This window comes from Rhamphochromis longiceps, linkage group LG5, assembly GCF_057381845.1.
Source record: "Rhamphochromis longiceps isolate RC_006_pf linkage group LG5, R_longiceps_female_GT1.1, whole genome shotgun sequence".
Taxonomy (NCBI): domain Eukaryota; kingdom Metazoa; phylum Chordata; class Actinopteri; order Cichliformes; family Cichlidae; genus Rhamphochromis; species Rhamphochromis longiceps.
In genome coordinates, this window is record NC_140561.1 from 28,006,558 (window position 1) to 28,018,849 (window position 12,292).

The 12,292-nt window shown below is 37.3% G+C and overlaps 1 protein-coding gene across 3 annotated transcripts in view; it reads left to right on the plus strand.

The window, feature by feature from the left end:
* mtss1 (MTSS I-BAR domain containing 1) overlaps positions 1–12,292 on the plus strand; it is a 78,331-nt gene that overhangs the window by 40,332 nt on the left and 25,707 nt on the right. For all 3 annotated transcript variants that reach the window (XM_085407083.1, XM_085407081.1, XM_085407082.1), the window contains exon 4: positions 10,337–10,421. In XM_085407083.1, the coding sequence (XP_085263209.1) occupies positions 10,337–10,421 (85 nt within the window). The remainder of the gene's footprint in view (positions 1–10,336; positions 10,422–12,292) is intronic.

A 12,292-nucleotide genomic window follows, 5' to 3' on the forward strand; every position in this document is an offset into this window, starting at 1 on the left:
TTATTAAACACCACCGAAACAATCTGCAAATTTCATTTAAATTTAATAAACTATCATCTTGTCTTTATTTTTAGTTAGCACATACCTTAAACACTTAAAGCTGTAAGCTAATGATAGTTATATAAGAGCAGATGCATGCTAGTGCAATAAGCTGTACGTTTTACGTCCAATGGATGATGATCTGACTAGTCGACTATCAAAATAATCGTTTGTGGCAGTACTAGTGGGGGATAGGATGGGTTATCCAATTAAATCACATGTGATTTAATTCTGTTATATTTCAGTAAACAATGATAAAGGCTCTCCTCTTTCTCATGGCTTTAACTGAGAACTAACTAATTCCTGCATTGATTTAAAGTCTTTGAGTGTCTTCCTCTTCTAATTTCTATGAGTAAATGAATGCCAGTATTTATTAATGTTAATTTTAAAGTGTGACAATAAGAACAGCACTAGAGTTCAATAAATCTCATCACAATCAGCTGATTTTCAAAGCAGGTTCCCCTCCTCTCTTGATTCCACATGACTGGTTTCCTCAGTAACCAAGGAACTGTTGACGTCTTTAGCATCATGGGGCTTTCAAAGCACACACACAGTTACACACACAGAGATCACAAGACGACCTACTGAGTCCTGACTAATTCCACCAGAGGTTTCCTAAGGTCAGCTTTCTTTGCATGTTTGCTTGCTCAAGTATTGCAGAGGTAAACATGCAGTTTTCTCTATATTGACTGGTCAGCTGGTCAGTTAATCAATAACAAGTGGATCAATAGAAGGGGAAAGGTTAAATGAGCCACAGTGCATGCAGAAATTGAAAGGCCTTTGAGTCTAAACTGATCAACTATGTAAACTCATGATACATAGGGTTTTTTTTCTTCTCCTGATGGCCACAATCACAGTAGGTTTGGAGGAAAAGAAAACACTGGCGGCTAGTCTTGGTGGAACAACTCAGGAGCATAAAAAAAAATGACAGGAATTAATTCACACATACACACTTACAGGCTTTTCTGAAAGGGCCACATTATGAGCAGTGAGGAGGAGAGTGAAGCTGGAAAATCTGGGTTTAGGAGAAGGACAAACAGCCCTTGCACTGTTTCTCTGGCGTCGTCATTGGAAAATGGAGGGAAATTATCAGTGACTGGAGTTTTGTTTTTCCTTTTTTTTCCACTTAAGACTGATTGTAGTCATGTAATTCTTATTTACTTACATATATCTTGTTTTGGTGAATTATATTTCAATATTTTTAGAACTCTGTGTCTATGTCTGTGGTAAAAAATCCTAAATAATAATCCTAAATTAGACAAAAATAAGATCAAAACAGTTTGATGCCAATGCTTTGAGTATTAATTTGTCTGATGTGGTTTCCTGTCAAAATTTTGGAGTGTGTCCTTTAAGTATGGCTGGGCAGTTGATCAAATATTCTTTTCAGTTATTATTTATGGCTTCTGATAGTTTAAAGAAAGTCAGTCCCAGAGACTGGTCAGTGATCCCTTGGTGATCACAGGTTACTAAGGAAAAATTGGTATTCCCCAGCCAGTTGGCGAGTAATTGCTAAAAGTGACATAAGTTGCAAATAGGTATAAAGTACTGTACCCCTCCTCCTCCTCGTGATTGTTTAGATCTCTAATAGATTGCCACAGTCGGCCACAATGCCAGTTTGTTTCCAGTTTGTGTTTTTCATGGTTTCATTATCACTCAGCAAGCAGTTGGTGAGTGTTTGCAGACGTCAGTGTGTTCCATGTAGGCTACAGGGAACCTTAGCAATCTGCTAGTGACAAAGGAGTTTTTAAAATTTTATTTATTTATTTTTATTGCAGAACCCTGTTTGTGACTGATTTCACCTAGCAACAGCAAGGAGTGTCTAGCAACTACTTGCTAACTAGTCAGGCAGTAAACATTTTTTCCTCAGCAACCTATAGTTTTCAGGGGTTGCTGATGGGCTCTAAGCTTGTGTGATTGAAGCCTAAAATAAACAACCTCTATATACGATTCCTGCTTCGTCTATGGGCATGTGAAGTTTAACTACTGGTGTTTCGCCAAAAGGATGTGGAAATCGGTGTTGGAGGTCATTAAGGATCTTCTGTAAAGTGGAAGTTACAGAACCACATTTAGGGTGGTGTTTTCAAACAATAGTGGCAGTATTAACGTTATTATGTCAGCTGATGTAATACACATTCCAGCTAATGGCTTCACACAAATCTGCTGGCACACAGATGGCAGCAATATGCTGTCTGTGTGTTGGCTTTCTGTGTCAGAAAATTCAGCAAAGAACATCACAAGTTGAGCAGGATTTAATTTAAGAAAGAAATGCTCCTGGCAAAAATATTAGAAATGGACCACAAATGGCATATATCAGGCCTCACAAAGACACAGCGTTGTATGATACGCATGGTCAAGCATGATTTACTGGTAACCAAATACGTCTGACCTTTTGGTGTATTTAAAAAAGACTTCAAATTCATAAATGCAATTTCTAAACTGCTTCAGAGCTTTAAATCTGCATTATGTCAAATTCAGAACACAACAAAATGTGAGAATCAAAAACAAACTCACTCCCACACTGATCTTGTCAGGTTACATTTTTCTCTGAAGTCATCTCCACGCCACACGGAGCTTTGTTAGACATGTCTGAACACAATCACAAGAACCGCCCACACTGTTCAATACCTGGTTGCACACTTTTGTTTCACTAGCCCTGTGGGTATTCTTGTTGATATATTGCATTTGACCTTTACACTAAAATGATCCATGAGAGCTGATTGCCTAATCCCAACCTTTTCACAGCCTTTTCACACCATGTGTGATTCATGTCTTATTAAATAAATGTTCACACCATGTGTTAGGGTTAAAGGTCTTTGATTGTTGTCTTATATGGAGGCAAAATAATGGGAGGGTGTCATAACTTAATGTCTTAATGTTGGTTTAAAATGGAGCACTGTAACAAAAAATAATTTCCCCCAGGGATCAATAAAGTATTCTGATTCTGATTCTGATAACTGTAATTTCTAGGAAATGATGGAAGCACTGGGTTATTTGGAAAACAAAATGAAAGCTATCTACATTGTTGCTTTAAACTTTGGAGACCTGAAACTGCCAAATGGAAATGTAAAAAGAAAACAAAATAAATAAATAAAAATGGTAAATATGGGAACGTCTGAACGATGCTGTGAGGAACGTTACCTTAAAGTGATCCATATCTAAATGACAGAATGTTACACTTTAACATCTGGCTCAAGCTGTCCTTTTTTTTTTTTTTTTTTTTTTTACCTCTGCTACAGTTGTACATTTAGGGCTGTCAACAATAACAAAAATATATAAATCAAATTTTATAAATTAATATTTCAAAAGAAATGAATATTCACTTGACAAATATTTAACTGTTAATAGTACCAATAAGTGCACTGTATATGCATCATGGTAGTACAGTAGTTAGCACGGTCACCTCACACCAACGCGTCTCCTGGTTTGAACCCCAGGTGAGGCATTTCTTTGGAGTTGGCATGTTTTCCCTGTAGCTATGTGGGCTCCCCACAAGTACTATGGCTTCTTCCCATTGCCCAAAGACATGCATGCTAGGCTGGTGGTTAATTGATCAAAGCTCTGTATACAAGTATGTATAGTTGAAGAGAGAATGATTAAACTCTTCTTTGGAAATACTTTGGATGTTGAACACAGGATGGCAAAAATGTAGAACTTGAACTGCACTGACTGAACAGATTGAAAAAATCTTTATCAATTAGCTCATGATAGAAGCGTCATTGACCGCAGCTGTTTTGATGGAAAGGTAATTATTTTTCTTTATGTGAATGTACTTAACTATGACCTATTTCATTCTGTGCAGGTACCGGTATGTATGACATGTTTAAAACATGTTCAAGACATTCAAACCTGTGTGAAGTTTTTGAATGATCTGGTTTATACAGCAAGGGTTATTTGAGCTTAACTTGAACCATGACACGAAACTAAATTTATCTAAAAAAGCCCAGAAAATCTTAGAACTGAGGGACCAGCCCAGACGGTGTTCATTTTCTGTCTACTGTAAGCTCATTAGCCATCGTTATGTCTTAGAATTTTAAATAGAGATTTAAAATGTATTTAAAGACTTAAAAAATATATATTTTTAGGCCTGTTGGAACATCTGCTGTAGCTGTATTAAGATAATGATGATATGACTGTAACATTTAAGATTTAATTGATACCTGAGCTGAGAACTTGAAGTGCAATAGGCAAATAAACACACCTCGCCCCACCCATGAAATGAACCTAAACTTCATACCTGAGAGTACATGTTTATGAATGTTACACATGCTGTCCACCATGTTGCTGCACATGTTGGGCTCATAATTATTTTGTTTAGTTACAGCAGAGAGGAGGTTGAAAGGAAGTAAAGGGGATAACAGAAGTCTGGAGGAGGGGGAGGGGCACTGAGGATGGATAAGAGAGAAAGAAAGAGGATCTATAGAGGCAGATGAAATGATGGACGATTGAGTGAGTGTTAATGTGATAGTCAGTTCAGTTTTACTCTTAAATTGCTCTTTGAGTGGATGAGCAGACACACCTGATCTGCCAGTGTAATTGTCCTTTTGTTTTAAACGTGTCAGTTATGAGTCAGCTTTGCAGCCTATGTGAGCCTTCCTGCTTCCTCCCTGTGCAGGTCTCTGATTTAGATATTCAAACGACACAAAATGAGTCAGTGTGAGCTCACACAGCTCGGTCTCTTTGCTGAAAATCTGCTGTATCACTTTCATCACACTAGAGCTGAGTAAAGTGGATGTCACTAATTGTTCGATTCAGTGTCAGAGTAGGAGAGCTGAAATCACAGAACATACCCACACAGTCACAAATCATCAAAAGACCTTTGCTAGAGGCCTGAAAAACATTGAAAGCACGTCCACATTTGTTTTAAAAGAGAAAGGACAATCTTGCTCCTCAACACCATTGCAAACTCCTCTCTTTTATAGGTAGAATTAATGGTTCCATAGTAGTGTCTGTTTTGTTTTTGGATATGCAGCCGATACAGACCTGCTTGAGGCCTGCTTTATATTTAAAAAATTGCAGTCGGGTAGTATTAGTCAGTGTAAGTAGAATGGGTGTGCCAAAAATGCCAGTTAAATGTCTTATCAAATGAAAACAAAGGACCTTGAGACAACAGCTACGTACTTTCACTTGCATCATAATTAACCTAATTTTAGCCTTGATGACTTTGTGCCATTTATATCTTTTAGACTTCTTATCAACTGTTTAGCACTTCTAATCAGCTGCTGCAAATAGCTTGGAAAGGCACTTTTCAGTTCTTCAAATGAATTTATATCCAGTTTTCACTGAGTACTCCAGGTTCCAGACATACATGTTAGGTCCGGTTTATTGATGAATCCTGTTGGTCAGAATGTAAATTGCTGTATGCCTGACTCTGGGTCATATAGTATATTGCCGACTCATCCAGGGTATACCCAGCCTCTTGTTCTTTGAGAAATAAGATAGACCCAGGGATCTTAAGTTAATCGAATAAACAGTTAAGAAAGTAGGTGGATGGAAAAGGATGATTGACCGACCAGATCAATCTAAAAAAAAACCAAAGCAACTTCCACATACCTCTGGTGCTTAGGATTGTAACCAGTTTAGGAATGTAACTGCCTTTGTTTTTTTTTTTTTTTTTTTTTTAATTTGAATGAACTAACAGGATTGCTTTGTCAAAAGTTGTCATTTTTGTTGTACAAAAACGCAAACAAAACACAACAAAAGGAAAACGGGCTGTGGAAGTAACGGTTCTGTTTGTTTGTCTCAGACGCTAAAACATTAACAGTTTAACAGGAAGTGTTGTGTCCACAGACACACTGAGTCACACAAAGAAACCTTTATGATGAGCAGAGGACGACAGAGGACTCACTGTTGAAATGAAGAGGCATTTCTGTCCCCACTCTAGTTCTTCTGCCTCAACATTTATGTGACCTCCGAAATGTGGAACAAATCTGAATAAAGGTCCCATACACCCACCAGCCACTTTATGCCCAACTGCTCTTTATAGCAAATACCTAATCGGCTAGTCACGTGGCAGAATCTCACTGCTTTAAAGAATGTAGACATGGTCAAGACTACTGCTGGAGATAAAGTGTAGCATTGGGAAAGGTAGTTGAAACAGCATGAGTGTCTTTTTCAGAAACTGCTCATCCACAAGGAATTGAATGCGTACTCACCGTTAGGCTTCACATATCTGACATGTATATCTATCTATAGATATCTACCTATCTCTCCATAATACAGTTACAGAAAGTCTTAAGAAACAATACAGACTGTAAAAAAACTGGGCATGTATGATAGATATCAATAGGCTCAACACAGTGCAACCTGGATGAACCTTAGATATTCCTTTTAATAATACAAGCATATGCATATAAGCATCTCTGTATACATTTTTGCTGTATCATTTAGATGACAGCGTCACAATTTGGTGTAAACAGTAAAGAATGGTACCTGTCATGATTGCATTAACATCTCATGCTGCTGTGGTTTTTAGCCTCATGGTGGCAGCTGAGCAAGATTTAGTCATCATAGCCTTTCACAGTGTTGTTGCTGACCATGTCTGTCCCTATATGACCACAGTGAACTCATCTCTTAATGGCGGCTTTGAACAGGATACCACAACACTCATATCATCTCAAGCTGGTTTCTTAAACATGAGTTCACCAGGGGCTTTTAAAAGCCCCTGGTGAACTCATGTAATTTCTGTACTAAGAAACACTTGGTATAGAAACTGGTCCTGTTACACTGACTTGATGTGTTACGTTCACGCGTTTTCTATGGTGTTATTAAAATGTTCTGAAGTGGTCCTAAGGTTACGTAAGCTTCTTCATTGTCTAGTCATTCTGTCATCCCTGGTGAAATACACAAATAGTTGCCAGAGTTGGACAAGAGATGCCATCAAACTGCACTAATGGCAGTGCTATCCATCTTTCATACTGCGTCCTGTCTGGCCTAAAAGCAAAATGTGTAACCACAGAGAGATGGACACACACTGAGAACTTTATTTCCTACTTACTTTACAAAGGAAAGGAAAGGAAGCTATATCAGCAGGAGAGCTTTGTTTGTTGTTTGTTTTTTAACCTTGAATGAATAGGCCTACTGTAATTAGTGACCATTAGGCTACTGAATTAATTTCAGCTGATCAGCTAAAATGTTATTAAATCATAAAACTTGCCTGAATTGTGTGGGTTTTTCTCCTCACTTTTTTTTCTTTTTTGGGCCTGTAGTTCTAACTCTTTTAGTCTGGTTTTTGTGTGTAAATTGGCTCACCGTGGCGTCCCCACAGACCTCACCATTTTACTGACGAAAACAATCCCGGTGAAATAAAATAAAATAAAAAAGTCTCTCCAAACTAGGGATGTCTTAACACCAGAAATTTTGTAGTCAGTATCAATTCCACCAGAATTACATGATCCTCAATCATGACACTCAAACTTGATACCAAAACAAAGTGATCATCCCACATACAAAACTCCTTTATTAAAAGCTTGTTTTAAAACATAGACGCAGTGGCAGATCTTTAATTACATTTTGTTGGAGAGGCTTTAATGGAAATGTTAGGATAGTTTGCTAATATTATAGTTGCATTACATTATCATAAGCATCTAATACTAGGCATTGCAAACATTTAGCCTATGGAGCAGAGTTGATTTCACAGCGGCAGTGCCAGCTGTCTCAAACAAAATGATAACATGTTTTTCAGGAAAACATATATATTGGATGTCGGTCTTTTAGGTGCTTTGCTAAATTGTAAGTATTTCCTCCCTTGATCCAAAATACATGATAAAATCATTTGCATATTTCCTTTTGCAAATCAGTTTCACCCCTTTGGTCATTCCCCCTAAAATGCAAATTACTTCCCTAGCCAGCTCAACCTTCCTTATCAATTTTATCAGTGTGTCGCAGCAGAGCTGTCGTGGCAGCTGCACCAATCACCATTTTCTACGTGTACTTTTTACTGTTCTTGTGGGGTATCTTTTTATTTTTCGTCAAGTAAAGTTGGACTACAACACTTGTAGCTGTACGCTGCCTGTTTCATTTCTAGAAGAACTGTCACCTCAGTGCATTTGGTACTATGGTAACAAAGAAAAACAAGTACCACTGCCTTTTCAGTATTTTGGCATCTATTGGTATTTATTCTAGTATTTATCCCTACTGCAAACATAGTGTTACATCAAGCCTAAATATACAATCAAACTAACAGATGCAAACACTTCTCTCTATTTCTGGTTTGGAGATTGTAATGGATGTGTTCATATATGATGTCTTGATTCATAACATGAAAAAATCACAGCTCTGGGCTTTCACCCACTCAGATCATTGTTCTTTAAAGTGGGAGCAAAATGGGGAATACCTTTTATAAATGATATAAAGATGGAGAAAGAGACTGAGAGAGCTAACCTCCTGATGTGCACACAAGCTCATTATCAAATGTGTATTAGTCAGTGTGTTTAAATGTGTCCTGGCTGTGTTTGCATTTGTCATGCTTTTGTGGGCATTTCAGCATGAAGCTAACATTGTAACATCATATAAACCCAAACTGGTTATTAAAGGAGGTGGTGTCTTTCTTACATAATTTTTTAACAAAATGAGACACACACCTATTATTTCAACACACATTACACCACTTGTCATAAGATTTTAATCCGATTGATTTCCAAATAGCCTCTAATGAAGCAACAACCTCACACAAACTGCTACAATGTTCAAGAGCTTCAGTTCAGCTCCTGTTTTTGTGTTTTACAGATCATGCAGGCTACGGGCAACAACTCATTTACTCATCTCAGAATTTTTTTCTACTACAGTTTTACTCTATTCACCATTTTTATTTTATTTAGCTTTTGTATGTTTCAAGCTCTTTACTAGACTTTTTAAACTTCATTTAGCTTTTTTATGACATGTTCGATTTTGTTGATAATTTTCATTGATTAGTTTTTGTCTGTTGTCATGACTGCAACTTAATGAGCAAATTCAGCTCTACTGGCGAAACATAAATACACTTAATACCGCTTGTCAAAGTCCTTCTATGTCTTCACTACGTATGTTAATATAAATCTGGACAATTAGACATAAATTGCTGCTGCAAGGGTTGCCAGACACTCAAAATCATGATGTGGAAATTCTGTTTAGTTCCATGTAGAGATATCATTTAGATCAGCCGAGCTCAGAAACCTTTAGATTTTTGGAGCCCTTACGTTGTTTTGAAGTATAGAAAGTTTAAGGTGGTGTGTTATACAAAAACCTGACAGATATCCTGTCATCTGCTCATAATGATCTAGGTTATGATCTAGATTTCCTTCACTGGTTTTTCAGCAGCAGCAGCAAAAAGCTTTAAAAAAATAAATAAATAAGAGTCGCCACATTGATGATAGTCATCTGGGTAAAATCGCAGTGATAAGAGCTCCTTTTAAACTGACAGAGGTGTTGACTCTGTCTTATGTCTGGCCTTTCAGCAGCTCCTTTGATGTCTTTCACAAATATACAGTCAGCAAATACCAACAAAATCCAACCAAATCTCTCTAATAATGTGGATTACATGTCAATTTATTTAATTCATGCTAAGAGCATGCATAGCAACAGGTGTGCGTATTGATGAACACACAGATTTTTTGCATTACTGGCAAATCCTGGTTTTCCTTAATGATCAGCCTCTGAACAAAAATGTTTGAAGACCACAGAGCTGGACTAGCTAGTTAGCTAAGATGGGTTTTTCCTGACTCGGACAGGAAACTTAAGCGTGGGGGTGGACTCCATCCGTAACAATGATCAGTCCCAGGCAGTAAAGCCACTGACTGTGCTTCTCACACAAAGTACTATTTCTCAGATTAAAAAAATAAATTAATAAATGCTTGGGTGAAGATATCTTTACTGTTTTTATTAAAAACTGTAAAAACATGTTGTTCTGTGTTATTTTAATTCATTTTCCGTCAGGTCTGGTTGAAGCTTTTTGTTTTTATGTGGATTAAAAAAAAAGGAAAAGAATTCCTTGGTGCAGGAATCATGTCCTGAAAGGAAGATTGCTCTTCTCCTCTTGTGTTTTTTGATCAGCAGTGTTGGACCCTTAAAAAAACAACACTAACACTTGTTAGGAATTATAGATCAATAGAGCCGTGACTGATAACTCCTGTGGTTCTCTGTATCCATTTGTACAGTTAATCTCATAGAAAACAACTATATAAGCTATATACCGTAATGCCAAATACCGGAATGTAATTTATTTACATTTTATTATTAAATTTTGTGAGCACTTTAAAATTAACTCTATTCTGATTTTTTTTTTTTTTCTTTTTAAAAATAAGTTATTTTCTGATTGTTCCAGGTGCCACCAAGGAGATAGGCTCAGCGCTAACCAGGATGTGTATGAGACACCGGAGCATCGAGTCCAAACTTAAGCTGTTTACCACGTAAGACACTAATTCTCACCCTCCACTCACACACAGCTTTGAATATAATCTTTATGTAGGAAGGAGGTAAGGCAGGTGAAGGTTTGAATGATGGTGCGGTGACACCATTTATCAGGCAGTGTGGGAATTGGGTAATTATTTCCAACAGACATATGTTAACACCGTGTGTGTGTGTGTGTGTGTGTGTGTGTGTGAGGGAGTGTGAGAAAGCTGGACTTGTATGCTATCCTGATTTCACCCATTATCACTGTCACTGCAACATTACAGCTGTCCTGTCATTACTGTCTGCTGTCATTAGCAGAGGTGTCAGTCAGTGACGCATATATTGTGTCTCATGCGGATCACGGCACATGCACTCAGAAGCCACATTATTAGGTGTACCTGTGCTGCCTGTCTGGAGTCCCCTACAAGTTTTGTTCTTCCATCTTCTTTCATCTATATAAATGAGAATGTTAAAGAAAACATCTTATTTAAAGGTAGCAGATATCTGCTATAACAGCTGCATTATTAAATTGTAAAGTTGTCTCTTTCCAGCCTGCTGAGGTAATGCTCAGGTTAAATTATTCTGTCCCTTACTGAGTAATAAAGTTGTGCTTTTACAGCCTTATTTAATATTTAACTCAGCAGCTTCATAGTAAAGACACAGCAGCAGCACATAATTTAGCATCAAGTGCACGCAGGCACAGATTCCCAGTTCAGTTATTTGAACCACTCATTTGAAGAAAAAGAAGTCTAGATTAAAGTTACTATTCAGATTGTTTGTTGTAAACTGCTTTTGTAGGGTGTGGCCAGTTTGTTTAAATTATGAAAAACAGTACAATGGAAGCACCTAACACATATACCAAAACACATTTGGGCTCTCATTCACTAAATATGGGGCCGTATTGTAAAAACCTTGGTGTCATTTTTGATCACTTCAGTCACAAAAAGCTTGTCAGCTCAGATGTTCAGTCATGTTTTAGGCAGCTCCGGAGACTCAGTAAGGTCAGCTCAGTTTTATACAAAAAGGAAATCTAGAGATGGTCATGGATGCTTTTATTTCCTCTTTTATTTTGAAAGCTGTTATACATGTAAGTCTACATAAAGTACAGCTTATTCCTATCATTCTTATTACCATGTAATTTTAGAATTGATTTTAAGGTTTTAATTGATGACTTGTTGCCAGTCTTACTCAATAAAATGTGTGAACCATGAGTAAATAAAGAGTAAATCAATAAAGATCGATACAATTTCATCACAAAGACGTTTGGTGCAGTTTCTCTCCTCCAGATATCCACAGTAACATGAGCGTATAAAAGCATTGAATTCTCACACTGAGTTTGTGAATGCGATAACTCAAGAACAAGATGATATGGGCGCTTCAAATTGATACCATGGGTGCATCTACTAAACATTTTGGATCTCAGTGACTTCTGACCTCTGGTTAGAGGTTACGTTTTCTGAAAACCTTATGAATGCGCTAACTCAAGAACAAGATGATGTAGGATTTTAAAATTGATACCATAGGTGTATCTACTAGGAGGCTGAGTAGTAGAACCTACAATTGCTGGTATTTTTAAAATTGATAGAGCACTGGTCAACATGTAATTAAAGTTTTGTTTACTATTCCTTTAGTTACTGTAAACGGATGGACAAAAGTCAATTTATAAGTATCTTGATTCATTCTCAATCATCCAGGAAAGTAAATCTCCAAAAGTTGATTCTGTTCATCTGGACGTAGCGTTTTGTGGAAGAAACGTTTCGTCACTCATCCAAGTGACTTCTTCAGTCTCAGCTGACTGCAGGTTTCCCCAAATCTTATAAACAGTACATTTGCATAATGACTGAAAACAGCCCACTGAAGGAACAATGGGCTGGGAGGTCAGTTCCTT